Here is a 25,451-nt window from a genome sequence, read left to right as displayed (position 1 = left end):
TATCAAACAGTAGGCTCAACATCTGAGCGTTTTTCAGTGTTACACGTTTATTTACCCAGTGTTTCAGACTATGGGTGGCTGAACTCTCACACAGGGCATGGAATGCTTGCAAGCTGACATTTTCTAGACACAATGGCGGTGGGGAGGGGGGAACCATTTTCTTTGTCTGAAAGCATTGGCACAGCCTGGCCATTGGCAGCAGCCAGAGCAGAGCTGCAGGAGGTTGAGTCTGCTCTGAACCTTTGGACCCTCAAAATAATCCTACATAAGCTCAAAAGGAAAAACAGACAATGGAGCCACCCTCCATAACCAACCATGCCAGCTGGACTACGAACTGGAACTGTGCAGTCATTCAGTAGTCTGTTCACTACTTACTTTTAAATGTCTTCATCTATCTGAGTACATAGAAGTCAATATGGCTTCTATTATGCTCAATAATGATGATTTATATAAATAATAATCTAACTTTGCTAAATGTTAAAAAATTTGACATTTTAATGTTAATATAAAGCAATATGAAATATACACATCACACAATTTCACTAAATTTCACTAATTAAAATCACTGCTGCAGTTAATCACAACTGGAGCTGTGGTTGGCAGGTTCCATGGCATATGTCCCTCCCACACAAAGCTTGAAGGGAGGTCGCCTGCCTTCCCCCTTCAGCAGATCAGGGACGTAACCTAGATCATTGGTTCTCAACCTTTTTGCCCCGAAGGCCCTCCTGTGTCCACATAATTATTTCTGTACACTCTTAATGAGTTTATTTCATTTCCTACAGATTCACAAGTTGATGTAGTCTCCTATTCTACTGGACCTGGTACATCTGGCCAAGTAATTCCTTTCAAATCTAATGTATGCAAATGTATAGCCTATTGAGTGTGTATTACGCTTAACTGAAATTAGTATATGAAAATGTTTTAAACAATTATTTGAAGATACTGTTTTTGTAATCATTATCAGATGTGTATTCTGAAATTGGAATGTGTTTTATTTATTATATTTATTTTGTTACAGTACATTATACTTCTATACCCCACTAGGTGTCACAATTGTGTTTAGATCATACCATTATAAACATGGGCACATCTAGGACACTATGTGCTTATAAAAAATAAAGCGTGTTAAAGATGGTATATTACAATGTTTCAGAAGTGGGGGAAGTTTTCATACTATTATTTGTTATCAGTTAGTGGGTCTCTCCCCCAAAGAGGAGAGGGGTGTATAAAGCAAGGCCAAAGGGCATATGATAGATTCTACCTGGTTTCACTACATCATCAATCATTCAAATTCAAGAGAAAGGTATAGCTTTGACAGACTACCCTTTGATGAGAAGGATCTTGCAGAACGCTTCAGCACAATCAAGGCTGGGGGATGCAAGCAGGGCAAAAATGAATCGGACCTCAATGTTTAAAATGTCACTACTTTATTGCTGCTAAAAAAGAATTATGCCAGTGCCGTTACATACCATAATCGCTCAAGTTAAGAAAAAACAATGAGAAAACAGCTTATTAGAGTGCAGCGTCATACACAGTGATCTACAGTAGTAGAAAAAACCCGCAGAACAACACACTTCCTCACTTTCCCAGGAGTGAACAGCCTGCAACTAAGACAATGAGGAGTGAACCCCCCCCCACTCATTTCTGGACTGTGTAGAATACAAGTGTATTCCTACAGTCCATGTGAAAATGAGTGGAGGCTTTTAAAGTGTTTTGGCAGCATATGGTGTGTCTTGTAAACAGTGCATCAAGCAAAGGCAACAAAACTTTTCTTTGTTGATTTCATTTCGTCCCTGGGGTGAAAAGAAAGGCTTGAGAGAAGAATCAGTAGCAAACACCATTACAAAAAATTTTTTAATTGCTACAATGTATTTTTTTTTCATAACTGACTGCAAACGTAAAATATATACAGAAATATCTGAGTTTGTTCGATGGAACAGATGCCTGACTCCCACCCTTTCGTCTATGAAGGGGAAAATTAAGTGCAAAATAAATTCCTCATGGCACTTTTCTAGCCACGTGATGCCAATTGAACATGGTTCCAATGAGAACCTGATGCTTCAACAGACTGCCTCTTCTTGAAGTCCCACAAGTTCAATCTCACAATGCCTCCATGACAACAGGTTTAATGTTAGAGTACCTTCATAGTAGTTTTACATGTGTGGTTCAGTGTGTGGCATTCAGCTTGCTAGAGAAGATACAAAAGGGATAGAGCCAGAAAGACATTCTAAATGCAGCATTGCACTATTAGAATGAGCTGCTACTACACAAAAAAAAAAAAAAAAAAAAAAAAAAAAACCCATCTCACCTACAACTGCAACAAGTCCAAGCCATTGTTGGGGTTCTAACATAAAAAGATGGAGGGGAGCAGGAGGTTGGATTCAGAATGAGGTGAACTTTTTTTTTTTTTTTTTCTCAAGATGAATTTTAAAATGTCCATAAGCAGATGACATTGACTGTTATTTCCATAGAGACTACACACACACACAAACAATTGTGGAAGCAACCTGCATAGCCTTTTATTACCCTCTCTCTATCCCCGTTTTTATTTGAGGAAAGAATCCAGCTTTTTCTGTATGTTTTCAAAACAGTCTATTCCCATGTAGTCTGCTTGGCCTTGCTCCCAGCGCTGTTTCCGCTCTTCTGAGGAGATGGCAGGCACGTTGTGGGAAGCGGCGTCCGATGACCTACTGCCATTTTCACCCTGGGTGTAGAGGGGGACAGGAGGAGTATGGGATGGTTGTGGGGGGAGATGCACAGCGAATACAGCCTGAATGCAATGGAATGTGCTGGAACCCAACTGCCACAGCAGCCATGAAGCACACGCCTAACACATTCTTACTGCATTCCAGAATGACATCGATATAAAAGTTATGTCCATATTTGTTGAACAGGCGAGGATGGATAAATGCTGTTGATCTTGAGACCCACCAGCCGAATCCTCATGGCCAATTGGTGGGAATTATGACACGGCTAGCTGGAGCATCACTAATTACAGCTCATGTATATCAACAACAGCATGCCATTTGGAATCAGTAATCGATTCTATAGAACGTTAATACAGTATGCTTGCTTATTTAGTTTCACATCCAGGAGGACAGTTGTCTTTCTCTCCCAACAAGCTAGACCATCTTTGTTGTGATCAACTGTTAAACAGAGCATGTGGTGATAAAACTGTTTTATCAGCAGAAACCTTCCCATGCGTTTGCTCTCCTCTAATCTGTAAATGTGTGATTCATTGAAGCCACAATAACCAATTAAATATCAAGGAAAGGTTTCACAAGTACAGTAAGCTGCATTAGCCCTTTCAAAAGCAACCAGCTGCAGTACATTTGATCCTCCGCATAACTGCTTTAGGTTGTCACTCGTGAACTGGAACTTGAGGAATGCAGGAATATAAACTTAGACAAGAGTACCTTTTAAAACATCAGAAAGTATGTTATGGCAACAGAACAGCTTTTAGCTAGTCAAGAAAACTAAGAGAAGAGAACTCTGATGTTGATTCATGTCTTTAGTATGTGTGAACCCATCAAAATAAAAAAAAAAATAAAAAAAATAAAAAACCTATTTGCTGACAAACTCAAACACAAAAGCTAAAAAGCTAAAGCAAAGTTGGTTATAAATGGGGGCGACATGGCTCAGGCAGTAAGAGCAGTCGTCTGGCAGTCGGAGGGTTGCCGGTTCGATTCCCCGCCTGGGCTGTGTCGAAGTGTCCCTGAGCAAGACACCTAACCCCCAAATGCTCCTGATGAGCTGGTCGGGGCCTTGCATGGCAGCCAATCGCCGTCGGTGTGCGAGTGTGTATATGAATGGGTGAATGGAGAAGCATCAATTGTACAGCGCTTTGGATAAAGGCGCTATATAAATGCCTGCCATTTACCATTTATAAATAAAATGCCATCCAAAAGCATCAATTTATTGTGCATGGGTGATAGACCTGCAAAAGAGGAATGCTACTGTACAACAAGATGGGCATCCCACTTACTGAAACGCATCCAGTGTGGAAGGGCTGGTCTCCAAACTCCTTGAACAGCATTGGCAGCACATCCACGGAGTAGATTTCCCACCACATCAGAAGGTAGGTGGCGTGTGTAGAGGAATCGTGGATGTCACCCTTGAGGCATTTCCCTTTGGTGTCATACGTGAAGCTCCATGGCTTGGTTGGCCCCAGGAAATGGACCACCTTCGCATTGGCACCGTACCTGGGCCAAAGGAGTCCAAGGATGTCTCATTACACAGTGCTTTAAACCAGTGGTCCTAGAGAGCTACTGGGTCCTGGGTCTGCTGGTTTTTGTTTTCACCTTAAATCAGCACCCAATTGAGACCCAAGTAACCAGGTGAGGAGTTCAACTGCTCTAATTTATTACAGTTAAGAGCCAATCAACAGACCCTGTGACTCTCCAGGACCAGGGTTGGAGACCACAGCTTTAAGCCCAAGCTCCGGCATGCAGCATGATCTTATTACTCCTGATGAACTCACAGCTGCTGGTCTGATGATTAGACCCATTGGTTCATCAACCCAAACCAAAGATTGCATGAATTGCATTAGTTGGCGCTTTTTTTGACTCATGGAATACAATCTGATAGGAAAATTGTTTATACATTTGTTTAAAAACCCAATGTTTTATCTGCTCCAAAACTATAAACCATCCTTTTCAAAATATTAGTAGTCTAACGGTTTACCATGGTTCTACTAGTGCAGGGGTCGGCAACCCTGGTCCTGGAGAGCCACAGGGTGTGCCGGCTTTTGTCGTTACTCCGCACTTAATTGATCGATTTACAGTTAGTTACATTACAGTTAACTCGCCCCACCTGGTTTCTTGGGTCTGAATCGGTTGCTGGTATTAAGGCGAAAACAAAAACCAGCACACCCTGCAGCTCTCCAGGACCAGGGTCGCTGACCCCTGTACTAGTGAGTTGTACTCTCAATGGAACCAAGGAGTGGTCACCTACAATTCTTCTTTATTCCGCTCAAATAATGGTAGCAATTGATTTGGACTCCTAACTTGACATGTCAACAGGAACAGTTCACCGGAATGGAACTTTTCAGTTCCAAAAGTAATATGGATCAAAATAACTGGATGTTTTAAGAATCATTTTTCCCCACGTGTGCGCTTTGTGTAATGCTATGTAGGTCTATTAGTATTCCTAGAAAATGTGTTTATGGAATGAGAGAAACTAACATGATTAATTATGAGCAAGGTAGTTTATACCCAACCATTCAACTTGCTAGGTCAGACATGTCCAGTTGAAATGGCTAAATGGATAGCCGCCTAGTTGGAATGAAATAAAGGAAGCAGCCATTAGCAAAATTATGAACAGATCACAGTTAAACAGTAGGATATCTTGCTTTCCTTCACGTCATTAACTGGTACTTCAGATTAATATGGTTGTGCTTTACGGGGGCTGTGCGCACTGGTCTACTACATTCTACATAATACATAATACATAAATGTTATTCTCATTTATTGTGCCTTTCATAAATGTTTTTTGGAATGATGCCTCTGTGTGACAAGTTGGCGGTGCTAGCAACCAGCTTGAAGGTAAACTATTTTTGAACGGTTTGTGCAATATCCCTCCTGGAAGAGATGAGTCTTAATTCTAAGTATTATGGTATTAGCTTCCAAACCATGTTGTGAAATTGTCAGGTGGGGGAAAAAAATAAAATAAAACATTACCAGTTTGGCATTTTGCTACTCGAAAATGTTTTCATTGAGTCATTAATAAAGCACACCGCATTACACAAAGAAAATAAAGTTTGTCAATAAGTTCACAGCATTTGTACAATCCTGGAGCCCACTGTATATAAAAGTAGTCACTTTCATTCATTATACTTTCAAGCCTAAAATGAGAACTAGCCAAACTCCTTTAACTACCTTTAAATCAAAGGTATCATTCAATCACAAAAACATTCAAAAGGTCTACTTGTTTTACATATCATTTGTGGAACACACACCACTAATGTCTAATGCATTTCGAAGCATTCATCATCCAGCCAAGACATGCTGGTCACTCATTCTTTGATAGGGGAGCCAACAGAACCCACTAATCCGCTGTAACCAGAGCCACTGGGCTGCTTCCTCGAGGGAAGGCTTTTCACAGGAAAAAGAAAAGACGCACCTCACAAACATCCCGGTGCCCAGCCCCATACTAGCCACCCCCTCCTCTTGTGTGCGTAAAGGGTCCTTAAATAAACGTGTCTATTTTGGGTAGCTGGTCTGTACTGCGGGGCCCATGGAGATTCGAGTGCGGGGTGAGGCGGCATGTCGTCTCCTGTAACCCGATGTCATGGCATGGACACACGTCCATGTGACCTTGGATCCTCTTACGCCATCTCAACTTTAAAACAACACCCAAGACCTTCCCACAGACGACAGGTAGCATCAGTTCAGGCAAGGATGCCAGCACTGGCGCAGCTAAGGGAAACGGAGAGGCTGCCAAATTATTATTATTTTTTTTTTTTAAAGGTACTTACTGTTTGAAAGCTGGAAGGTATGAATAGATGGCTATGCTGCTGAGGTTGTAGATGAAAGGAAGATGCTTCGTAATGTCAGCTGTTGCCCAGTTGCTGAAAAAGCCATTGAGAATTCCCTGGTCACCACCTGTAATTACACAAACATTCAGCAATCGCAAAACCATTAAAATCATACAAAGCAAAATATGTTCATCACCCTCCAAAAATAAGTGCAATAATATACTATGCAGCACTGTCTATAATCTGTCAATTGTACTAATGCACCAAAGGAAAGTCTACAATCCAATTCAGTAGAACGTTCCTATTTTATCAACTTTCTAGATTAGTGCATAAATTGGACTCAGCAATTAATCATGGATTCTAGGTTCACTTCCATTTCATGTCAGTATACAATTTGCATTCAGCAGGTTTCTGCAAACAAATTACACTGGGAAAATGCATGAAAAAATCCAATCTGAATTCCCATTTACAGGGAGCAAAAATCTGTAGAGAATGGCGTTCCTCCAATTAGTATTTTAGCTGGTCAGATTTGGGTGCATGAATATAAATTTCCTCCCTCCCTCCGCACTTTCATCATGTCTCCCCTTTGTCCACACAAAAAAAAAAAACATGGCGAAACAGTGCTATAGATAGAGGCCATTCGTAGGCCATTCATAGATGGAGTCTTAGACTGAAGATATTTTTAGATCACGATACATTCCTATGAATGACCACTGCAGTTGGTCTGTGCACGGAACAAAATGTAAAAAGACTGCTCAGATTCTGGACAGAAAGTGCCAAAATACTTACTAGATTGCATGTATTCGGGATAAAAACTGATTGCGACAGACAATTCAGTAGAAGTGACAGCCCAGTGATCCATACACCTGTCCCACCCAATGCAATTAATACTGGCCTAGTTACGCTGGCAACCCTCCTGAAATCAACCCTCTCCAAAAACATCACACAGACAAGAGGAAGTGCACGCCAATCAGCAGCTAACTAAGCCTTTGTGGAACTATGAAAGAACATATTGCTGTAGAACAGAAAGCTTTGTTTTTAGTCAGTCATTATAAGGGGGTGGGGTGGGAGCTTGCAAAGACAGAGTTCACCCTCATTCCATTTTTTGTTAACTTCCACCTTAAGAAAAATCAGAGTTGAACTTGTGCTTAAAGGGCACCTCTACCCAAAATGAGCCAATGCCTAGATCTGACGATGGTGTGACATCAAGTTGTTGTGAGCCAGGAGCCAATGCGTGTTTTATGCGATCCTTGTGAGCTAGCGATTTTGCAAGAGGTCCCATAATGTCATCATCTGAATCGTTGCTTCCTCCACCTGAGCATACTAAATGGGGATAATCCCCTTTCAGTGGTTTTTTTAGTGTTGGCTGCAGCGGTTTCCGGTTTGAGCAGTCAACGACTTGACGTCACACGTTCGTTAAGTATTCGGCAATGTCTTCTCACCGAAGTGTTAATGGACCGATAAAATAAATTAAACGCGTTGTTATGCGTGACTGATTTAGCTTACAAGAAGACCTAGGCATATGCTAGTTCTGGGTACAGGTACCCTTTAAAAAAAAAATTAAAAAAAAAGTCCACAGCGGCCCACCGAGATTGGCCGTGTGTGTACGCAGCGGCTGTTACTGAGGAGCTTTACTGTGGCTTTTCTGTAATGTATACGAGGTCATGCATGTAAAGAGCAGCAGCCAAGCCAGTAGAATAGAACGTCATGCTCAGTTCATCCCAGACGGTGAAAGGGCAATGGTCTGCAACCCTATCTTTGTGGATAACCTATTCACATAATGTGAAGAGCATCGTTCACTCACAGCGTTTAGCCCCGACTCCATACCTTCAGCCTCGTATAAATAGACTTGTGCAGGACCATTTTGTATGTAGCTAGCATAGTTCCCCACCTTGTGGATCACAAAAGTCTTTATTCAGAACGGAGTCTATAACCAGCACTGCCAGTTTGCTTGCTGGAGCTGGGAACTTGTAATGAGCAGAGCTGAGCCTAGATATTTGTTACAAGTACCCTTATTACATATTAAACTAGATTGGCTGAAAGATAAACAAAATATGTTTGGGTGTTCTTGCCTTGACAACTGATATTAATATGAACACCAGGAAGAATGATATCAACTGCCCAACTCCAGGTGTGCAAAGCTTGTAGAGCCTTACCCAAGAAGACTCAAAGCTGTAATTGCTGCCAAAGGGGCTTCTACAAAGTACTGAATAAAGGGTCTAAATACATATAAACAAGAGATTTTAGCTTTTGATTAAGAAATTGTACTTTCTGAAGTCCACAGAGTTGAGTGGTCAAAGGTAGGTGCTTTTATACATTTCAAACTGATAGCCTACACATAACCTGCCCCGGACAAGATCAGCCGTGCAGCAAATGTTGCCCTGGCGATATACCCAGATTTAAAGTAACCCAGCTTCACAGTACGGAATACCAAGGGTTACAGCTCAGGTTAGCTGGCTAACCCCATAATCTCGCTTTGTAGTCCACCCCCCTGGTCTTGGAGCACCACAGGATCTGCTGGCTTTTATGGTTACTCAGCACTTCAGTAGCACAGCAATTGATCAGTTAACCCAGCAGACTGTAGCTCTCCAGGAACAGTACACAATATCACAGCAGAAAAAAGAAATGCAGGGGTGTCCAAAACTGGTCTGAAAAGGGTTGATGTGGGTGCATGTTTTTGCTTTTGCCCAACACAAAGAAACCTTGCAAACTGGAACACAGTGAAAACTGCTGTTCTGATTTCACTCTGAAAACTTATCCAGGGAACTAATTCTGCTTTGTGAGAAACCCCCCGGTCAGAGACATGCTCTAATTGAGACAAGAGCTCGTCAATGAATTCAACTAGGTCAACCCTGCTGAAATGAAAGCGTTCAATTAATACACTATCCCCATACATGTTGAGAGGATTTGACCAGTCTCTTAATGTACTCACGTCTGAAACTGTACTGGTGGTGCAAAATAAGACATGCTGTATACAGAGGTTTTTCTTGGAAAAAATAAAATGCAGGAGAATGGTCCTGAATAAGAGGAGATGTTTCACTTCCATCAACCCCATAGTAAGCACACAATTTACACCCAGATGTAGTGCTAAGCACAGTTGGTACAACAGGTACATTTCTCATGACTTCGTGCACATTCTACATCAGATGCAATTCCATTTCGTTCGTTAATTAGTTGAATAATGTTTTTTAAAAATTCTTGCTCTTTAAATCTTATACAACTGCTCATATTTTTTTAATGTGGCCATTTCCCACTACTTCCAACAAAACTCATCATGCCCCAGCACAACATTTAAAATACGGCAGCATGACTACTATAGTAACTAATCTAAATTAATTTAACACGCAAGCGTCGCTTGTAAATGTCACTGTCAGTCAGTCTGTACTTTATCAACTTTGATTATTGATGTGGTTCAAAAGGGTTAATTGCTTGAAAAGCGGCTTGACAATGAGGCTATTGCGACCTCTAGCTGGTGGAGGACTGAAGTATCATGCGAGAAAACATGGGTAGACACACTGGTGACCCATACTTAGTGTAGTGTAGATAGAACTGCAAGTCTGAGCTAATCTGATGCATAGTAATGTAGTCAACTCTACAGATGTGGAGTGGGCCAGAGCCAACTTAACTGCAAAACATGAGTCTTAACAGGCCTTTTAGTCTTGTAAGACAGAAGATCCTTTTTTCTCTCAAGTAGCAAATTAGCTTGTTTAAGTTACTGTTTGCTTAACAAGTGAAATCTTAAAATGAGTAAAACTTACCTCGTTGGCAAAACTTTTGTCTTATTTACCAAAAAAGTAAAATAAGAAGTCCCAATATAAGACTAAAATACTTGAGATGAACTTACTTCTTGGTTTTAGTAGTTACGTGCTCTCCCCACCTGTTATCCCCCAGAAGAGCAATCCGGGAAATTTCCATGGCAGCTGGACACACATAGGAATAAACTGCAAATGACTAAGCCCTTGAATTCCCGCAGGCTGCGCTGCGAGGAAGAAAGGGGGGAGCTGCATTCTTTCAGAAGCACAGGCTAAACAGCCACACTGCCAAAGGCATAAAAGAAGCCTCACGGTCATTGGGGGCTACAGTGAAGCCTGTTCCGCTATGGTTTATTCATCAGCCCAAAATACATCTCGCCAGACGCAATTGAACAGCAGCAAACAGTTTATAACAGCACAGCCAATCATCTCCACACAAATTCAGAGGAGTTTAGCTTGTACAAACTAAAACAATCTTTGTTTGACCATTCCTCACCACTTTCCACTCAATAATGTTAATGTCTAACGGAGTCATGTAAAACACAATGACATCATAAACAAACAAAATAGGATTAATGGTTCAACCATAACACAGATAGCATCAACAGGCATGTTTACATGGCTGTTTCTCACCGCTAAAAACTCAATTTATTAGAAGCGTCACCTTTCCCACGATTTCCACCAACAGTGATGAATATATTGTGTGCATGAGTTGTCAAGAAAGGTTCCAGAGCTAAGACCCTGTGCGAATGCAGTTTAACGGGTATGCCATCACTATGTATAGCACAGAATGTTAAAAGCCCTTGAGGTTTCAGCCTCTTCATTTATAAAGGGACCAGACCTCAATAATGTGCATCATTTGCTGATGTTTCTCTTGGCATTGCATGAAACTATAACTACAGGCTAAGTGACTACCTGTGGTGATACACACAACGCAATAAAAGGAGAGTTCCTGTCCTTCCACTTTCAATTTTAACAGTCTCAGCATATTTGCTATAGCCTTCAGTGTTTGAAGACATGCATAAACACTTGGACCTATTCATACCAGAGGAATGGAAACAAATGTTAAAGGTCAACCTATAGACAGTCTTATGGATACAGAAGTGCCCATGCTAAAAATACTCTAGCTTTGCCAATTAGCACACCACAGGCCCATTAACATGCTATTCAACAAACCAAAAAAACCCTCACAAATCTGGATGGGAGAAGGGCTGTTGGCCTAAAGTAAAAAGCAGCAGACCCAATTTACTAAACTTGAAGAAATTAAGTGAACATAGGAAATAGGATGATATGTATGCGAATTGTTCAGAATACAAAACCGGCCTCTGAACAAACGCCAAGGTTCAAGCAGTCACTCTAAATGTCCAACCCTATAGCCTGTTTAGCCACGTTATATACAGACACTGAACAGGGTGGAGTGGTGTCCATTATTAATCTAAAATAAGAGAAACTGCAGTCTATTGCCGTTCATTCCTTCATATGAGAATAACCAGTCTGAGAAAGCCTCCCGGCAGCAAGTCATTCATCAGAAAATTCTGTCAAGATGCCCATTCATCATTTCTTTCTAATAATGTCACTTGCAACACCTAGCACAGCAAGTTTGATCAAAAACTACAGTAGTATTGAAATCATAATGTATAAAAATGTCTGATGTTTATAAGACATGACTACCATGAAAAATGCCTTTTCTTTCAAGTGAGAATATATAACCAAAAGCCTTGATTCACAACTTGGCTGGCAGCTGCATCATCATGCAATTCCACTTGGCAATGTTACAAATCTAGTTTGACTGAATACAAATTTGACAAAAAAAAAGGTATACATCTTCAATAAATGAGGTGCTTAGACAGCCATTAATATACTGCCAACACGCTGTCATTGAGTTTTAGACCGAACAAAAAGGAAAAGGAATCCACTAGACAACATTCACTCAGTGTGTACAACTATGTGGCTGTTGCAAACTTGGGTCTCATGTTCTCCTCCCCCCCCCCCAAAAGAGATGCCCAGAATAGCAAAAGCATTACAGAGACAGAAACTCAGGTTTGGCCACCGGACTTGATGAAGTAGTGATTTAATTCGAAGTTAAACCTGTCCATTAGGGGGTTCCCCCCCCTAACAGTTTACCAACTGTCCACTGTCTGGAGTGAAATGAAAAAGAACCTTGCTTGTACAACTGCAAAACCGGACTAGAACTCTTGCGATTCCATTCCGAACATTCCAAACTTTCAGAGGCCACATTCATTGGCTTATTTGAATCCCTGAAGCAAAGGTGCTCAGATCCCCACACTGCCATTATATGGCGTTACATAACACATTCCAACATTTGTGATGTGCAACAGAAGGCCTACGAGGCAGCCATTTTCTGAAGTTGCATCAACTTGAGGCTGCAGAATGAACTCACTCCCAAGCAAAGGTTGTCCAGAGGGCATTGCATGATTTCATGATTCCTTCCCAACCCAAAATGTATATCTGCCACCATGCTTGCTTGTTGTGGACGTGGTTCAAAGAGTGGCAGTGTACATACTGCTTCTCTTGTTGTACTTCTGAAAATCTCAAACTTAGATTCACCGGTCCATAAAACTTACTCCACAACTCACGTGTACAGTTTCAGTGTACTACTGCAAATAGTCTTCTCTTTGTTTACTTCCTTTTCTTTGTTTACTTCCTTTTCTGAGTAGGTACACATCCATTCAGATGCATAGCATTGAGTTGTCTTCAGTGAAAGGATTGACAAAAACATCTGTGAATGTCTTCAGATCAGAAGCAAGAGTAGAGCTGGATTATTTACCAATCTCTCACAATAAATCTTCAAGTACGGTCTTAGTGATGGTGACCGCTTCAGTGGTCTACCAGTTCTTACACAGTTAAGTACATGTTCTCTCCATTAATCCTTTGAACTCCAGTTAGGCAAGCTTCCGTTTTCACTTTTGAAGGCAATGGCACTTGTTAACAACATTCGAGGACAAGTACTTCGATTCAATATTATCAATATTATATTTGTGGTGGAGGCTTCTTCTTTCACAATAAATATACTTTTCCTACCTTATTGACGGACACTGAAAACATTGTACGGAATGGCTGATTTGACTGGACATTAACAAAGGGTGGTCTCTGACTTTAGAGCAGTACAGTAAATGCAGTTTAAAAGCTACTTGCCGTCGAAGCTGCCATGCTCTGTACAGAATGCGAGGAGTTTGTTGTAGGTTTCCTTAGAAGGCCGGAACACAAACACGCCAGAGTTGAAGCAGTCCGGCCATCCAGGGTCCGGTGCGGCTGACAGCTCCTCCCGATCAAACAAATCATCCACATTTGACAACACCTGCAAGGAGAGGACTGGTAATTACCGTTCACCCTTTGATTACTATATACAGTACAGTAAAACCACACAAAGAAACACTGAGGTGCTTCACAAGACAAATCCAGTCCACTCACTTTTCCGTTGGAGTGGCTGTTAACATTTCTGTATTAACTGCACCTACATTGTACTCAGAATAACTTGAGGCAAGGCAGGCAATTTTGGGTAGCGAGGCTGACCATCGTGTCTGCATCCATGAAGACGCATTTGGCGAAGTGCGTCAGGGTCCAACAGTGCAGCTTGGTGAAGGTCACCCCCAGGTCTGGCCTCTTTAGCATAGCCAGGTGAGCAGAGTCAAGGCTGTCCAGCACATCCACCAGCCTTACTTCATCAAAAATGCTGTTGAGCACTGCCCTGAAAGAAGTGGGGAGAGATACAAATACAGACGCGTTCATCGATTGAAGGTGGGTAGGGGTGGTGCAAGCTTATATCAAAGCAATTCCCATTCTCCTTCAAGTACGTCACATCTTAAGCCATCGTAATTCCCGCTATTGCTTCAATCGTCAAGCATTACGTGGGGAAAATCTACAAATATACATTATCTATCATATCGCTTCTAAACATAAGGCTGTCATACTTGATAAGGTGAACTTGGCCAAACATGGTGCCGCGTTGCAGATTCGAACAGTGTGTTTATGGTTCCCTCAGACTACCCATTAGCCTGATAATGGCCCAATCTGACAGACTAGGGGAGTCAGGAACAAAAAGTCCTGGCAATGACAATCAGTTTTTGTCCTGGGTACTGTGGCAATGTAGAAGACAACCAATGCAGCGTCTGGGAATTCTGAGGTTTGATAATTGAATTTGTCAAATGCTCATAACATAAAAAGGATAATGTTAAACAACTGCTTTATGTTCCCAAAAAGTATGACTAAATTAATTTATAAATTCATTTTGACATTTAAGTAGGTAAATCTCATTCAGTTTGGAAATTTGCTCTAAGCGGGGCATCGGCAGAACCTCTTACTTGGTAGGCTCAGTCACATGCGGGCCGATGAGCACCACCAGCTTCCTGGATGTCTTATGGCTCCGCAAAGATTTGCCGAGCACCATTGCTCCTTTTGCATAGTTATCATTCGTGGCCAGAGTCACAAAAGCCTGGTCTGTAAAAAGAGAAAGCCATTTAACAAAGTTAGACAAAGTTGGACAATGTTCCGTTCACCTGAAAAAATATTTTTATAAAATAGTTTTGGGAACCGAGCCAAAATAGTGTCATTATGGCTCGGTTCCCACAGCCAGCAAAGGTACATATCAGTCTTTACATTTCATTCATACAAAAAAATAAAAAATAAAAAAATAAATAAAAATAAAGACCATCCTCTTCAAAGTTGCTAGTGCCTGTATAGTATATTGCACTAGTTACACAGAAGTTTGGGTACTTCCACTTTTATGGACACCCATAAAAGAGGAATAAACTACACTTTTCAAATATACAGCATACTTCACTTAGACAGCACAAGGTCTGGAATAAATCAACAACATTATGGGGAACTTTTCTTTTTTACTTTAACCTAATTTCCTGAACCATTTCCACCATGCAGTTTGGTATAATTGGGATAATTTAGTCACATCTTTTTTTGTCAAACTTTGGTTTCCCCAAGAAGTGCTCTTCTCTGCCTTATATTGCAGTCTGGAAATGCCCATGAAATGACCTCCCTCAAAATAATAATGGCACTGAAGGGGACATTAATTTTCAGTACCAAATTTTTCCATCAGGCCATTTGATGTTTCAGGTGACAGACTACTGGTTTAGCAGAAGCATATATTGTTCCCAGCGAGATGGACAGCAAGCAGAAGTACACAATAGGCTACCAAGGAAGTTACTACATAGAACAACTCTAACATACCCTCCATACACTGAAATACAATGAGGGCAAGCAAGTATTCAAATTCACATTATTATATAGTTGAAACTATTATTGTACAAAACTTCACATATGGACATATTCACACTATATATTTAGTGCCCAGTAAACACATTTTTGACACAAACTTTTTCAAAAATGACAGTGAGAGTGATAATGAAATTATAGGAAATGCGCAATCAGAGGAAATCAGGAAATACATGTTCATGGCACTGTACATTCACCATTAGGAATTTCAACAATGTCTGGCTCACACATATCCATACAAATAACAGGTCTTTATAGCATTTGGTGTGCACAGAAAGTTAAGAAACGTGTCTACACATTAATCTAAAGAAATTAATCATTACTTAAGGGGGCTTTCAATAGGAGTTAACCATTCCTTTGGCAAGAGCTTTATTCTTTCTTAGCTGTAAAGACATACAGTATACACTGTATTCATAATCAAGTTAAAGTATCAAGATATGGAGGATAAAGATGCATTAGAAATATGTACTATGCTCTATAAATACAATTCGTCTTCATGCAAGATGTGCTCACCAATGCTAATGCTCACCACTAGTGGCACGGATGCTAAAGATACAAAAAGTCTGAAATGCAGGATATCCCAGCTAATACCAGCCAATAATGGTGGATATCATAGAGAATGCCCATTGTCCTGCTTTACCCCATCCCCTGTGAATTTTACCTCCCATTGAGGAATTACCATGACTGACTGGGGCCAGCAGTGTCACAGTGACAAATTTGTTTGGATGGCCTCAGTTGGCCAGGATGACAGAATCGCATTGCGCACCAGGGACCCCCCACTGGCAAAATGGGCATCTAAAATTCTGCCTGTTAAGCATCGTCTGACTCATGTCTGCAGGGGCTAGACATGCCTACTGCAGCATTATAAGGAGCAGACATCACACGCTTTTCAAGAGAGAACATGCTTGCACTCTCCTGAATCAATAGAGAACTGCAATGACTGGATATTCCAAGGCAAAAAAAGTTCAATTAAATGACTTCTCTATTGTTTAGCTATGGTGTGATCAGGTGATAACTGGCAATTATTGGTTATATCAATAAAATGTAATATATAATGAAGAACCAGGCTACCAAGTGTACTTGTCAATAGACTGAACAGGATGCATTTAAATGGCTGATCGCTACAGATACTTTACTGCCATTTGTATTATTGGCTGTAAAGAAATGTAATTTTGGTACAATCCAGTTGTATACATATACTTCGCATGCTACAAAGGAATATCATTCTCTGCAAAACAATACTGCAATCGGTGCAGTTAGGGGGAGACTTAAGGGGTTAAGCTAAGTCCCAGGGCTGGGCTGTTGTGGTCTTATTTGCATTCATTCCTTTTTTCAGGGTGCAATTTTCGATCGCTATGGTACTGGGATATGCCATTTGAAAGCATTAAAACTCATGGTTCTATCTATGCAGCCTATGTTACGATGCCATTGATTTAGCGGCAACAGTTATTTTGTAACATGCAGGTGGCAAAACAAGCATTGGGGGACCACGTCTTCTCTGCATTCAAAAAAAAAAAAAATCAATATACTACACAAAATAAGGTAATGTCAGTGTCCTTTTCACGGCAAGGGCCCAGCGAACCAAATGCATAATAATGCTATTCTAAAAACCTACTAACTACGAGAAACGTCAATAGAATGTCAATTTTTTACTTGGACTTTCTCTGGAGGAATTATTATTGTCCATTTCACCGTTATATACTTCTACAAAAGTACTGAGGAATGCTATCGTCTACATTTTGTATAGGCCGTCTAGAACACAATCAGTGCAACTAGCAGGTTCTGACCAAATCCACTTGCACAGTAAGTGCCTGGTCTCCATCTGTGAGCAAAAAATACAGTATAAATTCAGCTGAACCTAGAACCGCCTTGTGCTATGGTATTGAATTAACGACTGAGACACTTTAGCTAATTACATTACATTTCCAACAGTGTATAGTTTGCTAGGCTTGCATAAAACAGCTTTTTTTGTAACAAAACCAGAGCATTCAATATACACGCTGAGATTACACTTCAGCATAAACAGTTCTTGAGATCTTAACAAAAAAGGTTGACGTTTTACAACAAAATTAATTTTGTGATGCTTGCGTCTAAATAGCGGAATCTTATCTCTAGCCTCTTGACTATTCTCTGGAAAATAACTTTTTTTATTATAAGCATTTTTTTACGTTTATAATTCAGTATGCTAAAGAGCAAGCCTGCTTTTGAATAATAGATAGCATGTGAAATTGTGGAATGTGTTTGACTTGATGGGGGTTGGGCATTTGACAAACTTCAACCAATGGACCTCAATAAATATATTATGTCAAGATGTTCTTATCGTACTTCTTTTTTACAATCCTATCGACCTGTTGCTGTCTGAGGAAAACACAAGGAGACGAGAAGTAGCGGGAGGGTCACAAGCAGGGGGAAGTGCAAACACTTTTTTCAGGATAAAAAGTGTCGTATACCCAAGTAAGCAAAATACAGCATTTTACACATCATAAGATGCATGGTATCATTTAGTTTCCAGGTGAGCTTTTGGAGTCTCCAAATGTTTGGGGAAAATGAATAAATAATTTTAAAAAAGTACCGCACAGCTACTGGACCTTGATGCAGGCATCAGTTCGTTAGTTACACATTGAGGATCGGGGTTTGATTTTGGCCGAGTTTGGCCGTGTCTCGTGGAACAATATACTTGGCTCGCCACTCAGAGGGAGGGACTCGGTAGGAGGTAGTAAAATTGCTGTGCACAACAGTGCCCCAGTCGCCTTGGAATCACGGTCACAGGCTCTGAGATGATACGGAGCGAAGAAGGCATGTCATTCTCAGGATTGCTAGGTCCATCTGGGCTGCCGAGGGAGGGGGTCGTAAGTGGCGTATCCCCAGCTAACACAAATAATTGGAATAGACAAATTGGGATAAAAAAAAAATTATAATTGGGAAAACAGCCTAGACATAGCTTAGAAAAAAAACAATGTGGAATGCTTATGATATTGTCATCAAATTTGAAAGGATTTGCCCAGTGTTTTGGCTGTGCCTCTATTGCGTGTCAAAGTGAACCAGTCACCGCCACAATAATCCGTTTCCACTCAAACAGAAAATCTTTTCAATGTGAGAAAAAAAATCTTACATTTCCACTGTTTGAGCTTCTGTAGTTATGTGTTAGTAAGAATTAGAGTAATTCTGACTATTGGAAAACAAATCCCAAAGGAATACATTTCAGAAGCCACCAGGATGACGCCTGTAGTCAAAAGGGTACAGGAATAGTAACCATTTTATTTTGGGTATGCAATTTAAGCTTGTGTTAAGAAAAGGGGTGATACTTTAAGGGTTAACTCATTCACTTCCAATCCATTCATACCAGCTAGTGTAAAAGGGCTATACAACACGATGAACTGGTCAACCAAGCAGTAGAGAGAATTATAAATACATTTTAAAAAGCCACATTAATTCACTGTATTTATGATCAAACTATTAATGTTACTCAAAGTGCACAGATAAGCTTTTGGAAACAATAGATTGACATCTTGCATTGTAAAGCAGATTACTAGAACGTGCAAAGGGGATGACGAAAGTGTATCCCTACTAAAAATATTGCAGATACTACAGCTGACAAGACTTCAATAAATCAATTCATGGGTCTGTGCCAGAACAGGATTAACATGCACAACACTTCGGAGGGGATAGTCCTCTGGCATGTACTAACCTAGTTTCGGACCCAATAAAAAAAACCTGTCAAGCCATTTTAAACAACTTTAAATCTCTTCTTTTCTACAAATTCCTAAAGTAGCATTGTTGTTGTTGCAACACCTTTCTTCAATTTTGGAGCATACAGACTCAAAATTATCCTCTGAATCATGAGCAGTAAGACATTGTTCCCCCACCTCTTAAAAGTTGACCAATGGCACAGAACCCCAAATGACAAAAGGAGTGGCTATTGCATAACGAGACAGGAAGCGCTTTCATAGAGAATGCTATAGACAATTGTATATTTCCCCATCTCAGTCAAATAGGTTGGCTCAATTAGTAAGTAACTTTGCAGCTTAGCTACAGAGAAAAGTAGAATCAAAATAGTTCTGTGCAAGTGTTTTTTTGGTTTGTTTTTGTTTCTTACATTTATTTTCTTTTTTTAATTGGAGGTCAACAAGCGCTGCTTTAGGCAGCTGGTTAGACTGCAGATACCCAATTTAGCAGAGGAGTTTCTCTTGCATAAGAGGGGCTTTCTGACTGAGCCCTGCCTCCCGGGCTGGTTGGCTAGATAGGAGTGAGCAAGCAAACAAGGGACAGCTGACAGTATGCTTCCTTGTATGGTGTGATTTTTTTTTTTTTTTCTTCAAAATAATCTAATTGGGAACCAACAATAAAATGTGTATGTATTAGTTTGTGTGAATTAACATGGGCAATCACTTGTATTCATTTCTTTTGAGCCAGATTAGTAAAACAAATACACTTAGAGGAAGAGGCTTCAGAGTCAGAGCCTTAGCCTGTATATATGTAAAATCCTGCATACATATGATAATCAAATCCAATCAAATTTGGGAGACATCGAGCTCTCGACAAATATGCTATATACATACACACATTTTTTGCAGAGTCTCTCATCAGCACGATTTACACAGCTTACATTTTTCAAACAATCCATTTAAACAGTTGGACATTATGAACCACTGAGGTTAGGTTTCTTGATCAAAGATGCCGCTCAAAAGATACCACTTGTCACAGTCAATTTAAATTCTGAAACCTTATACATCACTACCGGTATATCCTGTTGACGTGAAAATATAAAACCCACAGTAGCGATAACGATCGATCAACAAAGTAGCACCACTCCATAATGAATGACATACCATTGCAACCTGCTACTGCGGGCATTATTACATGCGTGCATGGGCTACGTGCAAACAATACCTTACATAACGATGTACAACTTCGGCTTTTTTACATGCCTGTGAGTAGAACAACCAACTGAAGACAAACTGGGTGATATAAAAAACAAACATGAAACAACTTCTTCCATAAAAACGCTTATTTTGAGAGAGACAAGAGATCCACAGGCCCACGCCCCCTTTTGTGCCTTCCACCACAACTAAAAACTTAAGACGTCGGTTCGATCATCCACACTCAAAACTCGAGAACACCAAAAAAAGAACGCAATAACTGCCAATATTTTCGTAACACCTCTATCCGAAAAAATAAAATAAAATACATTTTACCATCGACGATTTAAAAAAATGACCAGCAACTACACTGAAACTCGTTTTTTGAAAGCATTTTGCCTGCATTCCCCTTTGTTCGTGCCATTGAACGGACTGCATCCACATACCTGCCATGGTTAGTGGAAAGTCAAAGCTACTGTGTAGCCTAGACCTCGGACTTCAAAAGACAACCACACTTGTAGAAAGGACGGCTACACAATCAGGTGGTGGATTTATAGCGCGGGGGTTTTCCCATTTTATATACTCTTTGTCACGTGATAGCCCCTGCGACAGCCACTCCTCCACAAAGCACATCTTTCAAAAAGGTTGCACATAGTAACCACCCTTGCACCATTTCGACAAGTCTTTTCGATTTTAGTAAGCCTACTACTATGCATTTAATTGCATATTCCCGCAAGTGATAATTGTGTTATCGTTTTTGTATTAATTTTTTGTGTTGAACTATTTGTATCACATTACCGGACAACAACAACAAAACAATAACAATAATGCGAATGATAATGATAATAATAATCACATGCTTTATAGTCATTGTTTCAGTGCAATTATGATGGCGTTTCTATTATCAATATCACAATTCACCGTCTAATAATTGTTTTGTTATATGACACTTTGTCAGAAAGATGTAAACAGACATGGTGATGTAGTCCTATGTACAAATTTATGACCTGTCGGTTAACCAGCAGATAAAAAATCTTAGCCTGACTGCATTACAGAAGATACACGTTTTTTTCAACCAGAATACCTTTCTGGTTCCCCCAGGATTTATGATGACAACGATACGTATTCACTCATAGAGTTTTGTTGTATAACTGTTCTTTTCAAGCATACCATAGCACACACTAGCATACTATGTAAACTCTATGGCACCAAGGCGCATGTCATGAATGTAAAATGTTTTCAATTGACGGGCTCCACCTAGTGGCGAAAGAAGACTATTATCTCTATACGTTTCCTTTTCCCTGTCAGACCTTACTTCACATTATATAACAGTAGGTCATTCTGACACATCTTGAGTTTCCCCCCGGTCTATGTTTAGGGTTTAACAAGGATGGCATACTCTGAAACTATCACTATTTATTCTATGACATATTTTATTATTATTGATTGCATTATAACCAACATTATTTTTCTTTTCATCATTTGTTTTTTGCTGATATATTGATTATATTTGGTGTTATTAGTAAATGTGGTACTGTGGTTGTAGTAAAACTACAGTAGTAGGGGCTCCACAATGTGCAGCAGATGGTATTACTATGTAAATGAATACATAGAGACATACAATAAAAATCCTAGACATTTTCCAGTAGTTCATTAATCAGCATGCAGTCATTTAAATAATAACTAGTAACCACAATATAAACCCATATAGTGTAAAATGTAAGCATAAATATGTAAGATATATGTAAGGAATCTATGCAGAGCAGATGAAATGCCGCTCTTTCCACAAGTCAGACACATGCTGTACAGGGTAAAGAGGCACCTATAGAACCAGGCCTGTATTGGTGTCAAATACCGTCGTACTGCCAAAAACCTACTAGGCCTATCTCTGGAGCACAGCCAGAGGCTGGAGTGGGGCCTGTTCTAGGGGCCTGTTGAGCTGACTAGGCTACTTTCCTAACCCTACTGTATGTCATGCCACCTTAACCCTCAAGCGACCAACTGGGGTCATATCTGACCACAGACATACAATTTCTTAACTTTGTCCTCAATAATTACATACCATTTTTTTCTGGTTTCTGCCTTTATTTGGAGTGATGTGATGATTAGGTAATGACATATCTTTTGGGGTCAAACATGACCCCAGTCAAAAACAACACGTTCCACCAATGTGACTTCATGAAGGAATCCTTATAAGAATCCCGATTTATGTGGGGCCAAGATATCAAGTGATACATACCCACTGATTTATTTGGCAGGGAAAATGTACTGTATACATGTGTCTAATTAATATGTCTGAGGGTATATTTTAAATGTTGATATTATAAATATTGACTGACAGGTTAGAAATGTGGTATTTTAGCACATGGCACAATAAAGTATGTACAATTCTGGGCTGTAGCATGAAGTAGAGGATGTCTGTGGCTCAGTGGCTGTAGAAGAGTTTAGAAGCGGCAAATACAGAGCTTGTGAATAGTATCACTATTGTAGTATGACTCCCGTGATTCAGTTCACAAATAAATATCAGAGAACGGCAATCACATTCAAAACAAGGATATATGCAATTTATCACAATGTTACCTCAATGACATTATGTATTGACCTCAGACGGCTTACAAACTATAACACCCGAAACCACCACGATTCACCAATGAGAGTAAAGGGTGGGGAGTGCTTTGGTTCTTTGCCAATTCATTTTAATTAATTGCACTTGCCATCACTCTGATAAAAGTCAATCTTGGTCTCATATGTGCACAAGACCTTTTTCAGAACTCTGTAGAAACTTGTAGGTACAAAATGTAACCTGGCTGTCCTTATTGGTTTTAGCTAAATAGTGGTTTGTATCTTGTAGTTTACCCTCTGTAGATCTATTTGTGATGTCTGCTGTAGTGTAGTTACTGACAATTCCACACCTGCCTCCTGAAGAGTCCTTCTGATCTGTCCGACAGGTGTTTGGGGTTTTTTGAGCATTTGTCTGGCAATTGGAAGGTCGCCTTTTTGACCCCTTGCCCTAGGTGTGTCGAAGTGTCCCTGAGCAAGACACCTAATCCCCAATTACTCCTGATGAGCTGATTGGTACCTTGCATGGCAGCCTATTGCCATTAGTGTATGTGTGTATGTGTGAGTGTGTGTGTGTGTGTGTTTGTGAAAATGGGGGAATTAGAGGCGGATGTGAGGTGGAACTGTTAGGTGACATAATAACAACTTAACATAATAACACACCTACCACCTTCATGGAATCATATCTTGCAAATACAGTTGTGAATCCTCTGGCACATTCATTTTTTTGCCTCCTGATGAAGCTGAGATGCATTATGTCCTCTTTGAGGAAGTAAAAGCATGTTTAACTGTTGTTAGCTACCCTTTGCGGTTCATGTTGCAGTTTTTCTCCCAGTGTATGCGAGACTAAATTCGTTTTGGTGTTGATTTTCTCATTTTACTGAGAGAGTTGTTGATTGCCGAATGAAGCCTTTTCCCCCGTCAGGGCAAAAGCTTATTTTTGGTAGAGAGCTGCATGGGAGAGTAATTGGTAAGTATTGATTATCTTGTTTTGCTAAGAGAATTGGCGATTACTTAAGGGGGCTGCTTTTCCTGTGAGGGTGGAAACTACCATCTCGGCTAGAGCTGTCAAATGACTGCCCTCCCAAGGACTCGTAACCTAAGGGGGGCACCAAAGCGTCAGGCCCAGTTTTGCTATGCTGGCAGGGGCAAAGGCAAAGCTGTTTGGGTTGCAAGCCACCCCAACACAAGTGCTGCAGGGTGACAGCTGCATGAAGCCTATCCTAAGCCAGGGTAGCCAAAATGGCTTGGAGGAATAACTCGGCCCAAGTACAGTGATCCAATTCCGGATGTAAACACTAAGCTGGCACTGCCAGCATTGCTTCACAATTACTCTGAATTGGCCCAAGTGTACTGGCCCAAAACACTGTAAAATATGGCCGCCATATATGGGCCAAAGTTCACATTTGGTACATCTGGTGCCAGAACATAACCGAGTGCGCTGGCACTTGACCACAATTGGCTACCTTGACTCAGCTGGCTACCTGGGATCATGCCTCGGCCTGAGCAGTGAAGCTTGCCTGCTCCAGGCAGGCTCCAGGAGGGTTTGCTACAGAATTTGTCTCCCACTGTTTCCAGTGAAGTGGACATGCTAATCCGTGGGGGTCGTAAACATTCCCAGGCTCAGTCCATGGCCTTCTTGGGCTTGTTGTAATGTCATTATGTGTTATTGAGTGTAGATTGATGGGCAGAAATGTAATTTAAATTAAATTTAAAATTAACTCAATGAAGTGTGCAAAAGGGGAAGGGGTCTGAATATTGTCTGAAGCCACACCATTGGTGCCGCTTTCCATGTGCAGGTATAGCTGTCCAGTCATACGGGCTTTCGCTAGTCCTCTCCCTCCCTCCAACAGCAAGGAATGGAATAAATGTAATATTGTGACTCCCCAGTAGTTTTATGTGCAGGATTTCTATGCATTATAGAGTATTTTCAGATAAGTAGATTTTTTACATGTAAATCGCATTTGTATTTAATAAAATAATATCGTATAGTAATTTAATGGCTTTAATAATCTAGTATAGTGGGCAGACCTCTAGTGGTCAGATGTGGGAGTGTGGTTTGGTGATGCTATTGCTTTGACGATTGAATGGTATTGCTGTGTATTTTGTTGCACTGAGCTGATTGACCATTGCAGAGCCCTGTATGACCTTTTCAAGATCATGACTTGTGAACGGACTTGTGGTATGGCCAGCTGCCTTCAGCGGTTGCCACTACTTGGTCCCCATTATTGTAAACTAGTAAAACCCAGTTTTCAACTTCCTTTGCATCTACGAGTTAACTAGTTAGGCTACAAGCTAGGTAGGCTAGCTATTAGTTAGTTACCAACAGTAGCTGGCTAGCCTGCTATGATTTTCAACCTTGATTATCAACCTCTTATCTATTACTGGTGGTTTGATAGTTGGTCTCACTGGTCTGAGTAGGGCAACCAATTTATGTTCTTAGCTGGTTTGAAATGAGAGTTGGCCACACCATGCTGAGCTGGGAGCTGGTCTGAATGGGCCAACCAGCTACCAAGCTGTTTTTTTTCAGCAGGGAGGAGAACAATAACATTGGTCCTG

The 25,451-nt window shown here is 40.5% G+C and overlaps 1 protein-coding gene across 2 annotated transcripts; it reads right to left on the bottom strand.

The window, feature by feature from the left end:
* Positions 1–1,410: 1,410 nt before the first annotated feature.
* Positions 1,411–20,904, bottom strand: gyg1b (glycogenin 1b). 2 transcript variants are annotated; one of them, XM_061239420.1, is made up of 7 exons: positions 20,780–20,904; positions 14,550–14,685; positions 13,762–13,936; positions 13,384–13,546; positions 6,476–6,602; positions 3,986–4,208; positions 1,411–2,704 (listed from the first exon to the last, which is right to left on the bottom strand). In XM_061239420.1, exons 1-7 carry the CDS (start codon positions 20,784–20,786, stop codon positions 2,546–2,548), a joined length of 990 nt encoding a protein of 329 aa, XP_061095404.1. In that variant the 5' UTR covers positions 20,787–20,904; the 3' UTR covers positions 1,411–2,545. The 2 variants fall into 2 exon arrangements, with proteins under 2 accessions (XP_061095404.1, XP_061095405.1); XM_061239421.1 differs by having other exon boundaries at positions 3,986–4,202.
* Positions 20,905–25,451: the final 4,547 nt, after the last annotated feature.

Source organism: Conger conger, chromosome 4 (genome assembly GCF_963514075.1).
Source record: "Conger conger chromosome 4, fConCon1.1, whole genome shotgun sequence".
NCBI classification, from domain to species: domain Eukaryota; kingdom Metazoa; phylum Chordata; class Actinopteri; order Anguilliformes; family Congridae; genus Conger; species Conger conger.
The sequence above is the reverse complement of the archived record's forward strand: the minus strand, read 5'-3'. Positions and strand labels throughout refer to the sequence as shown.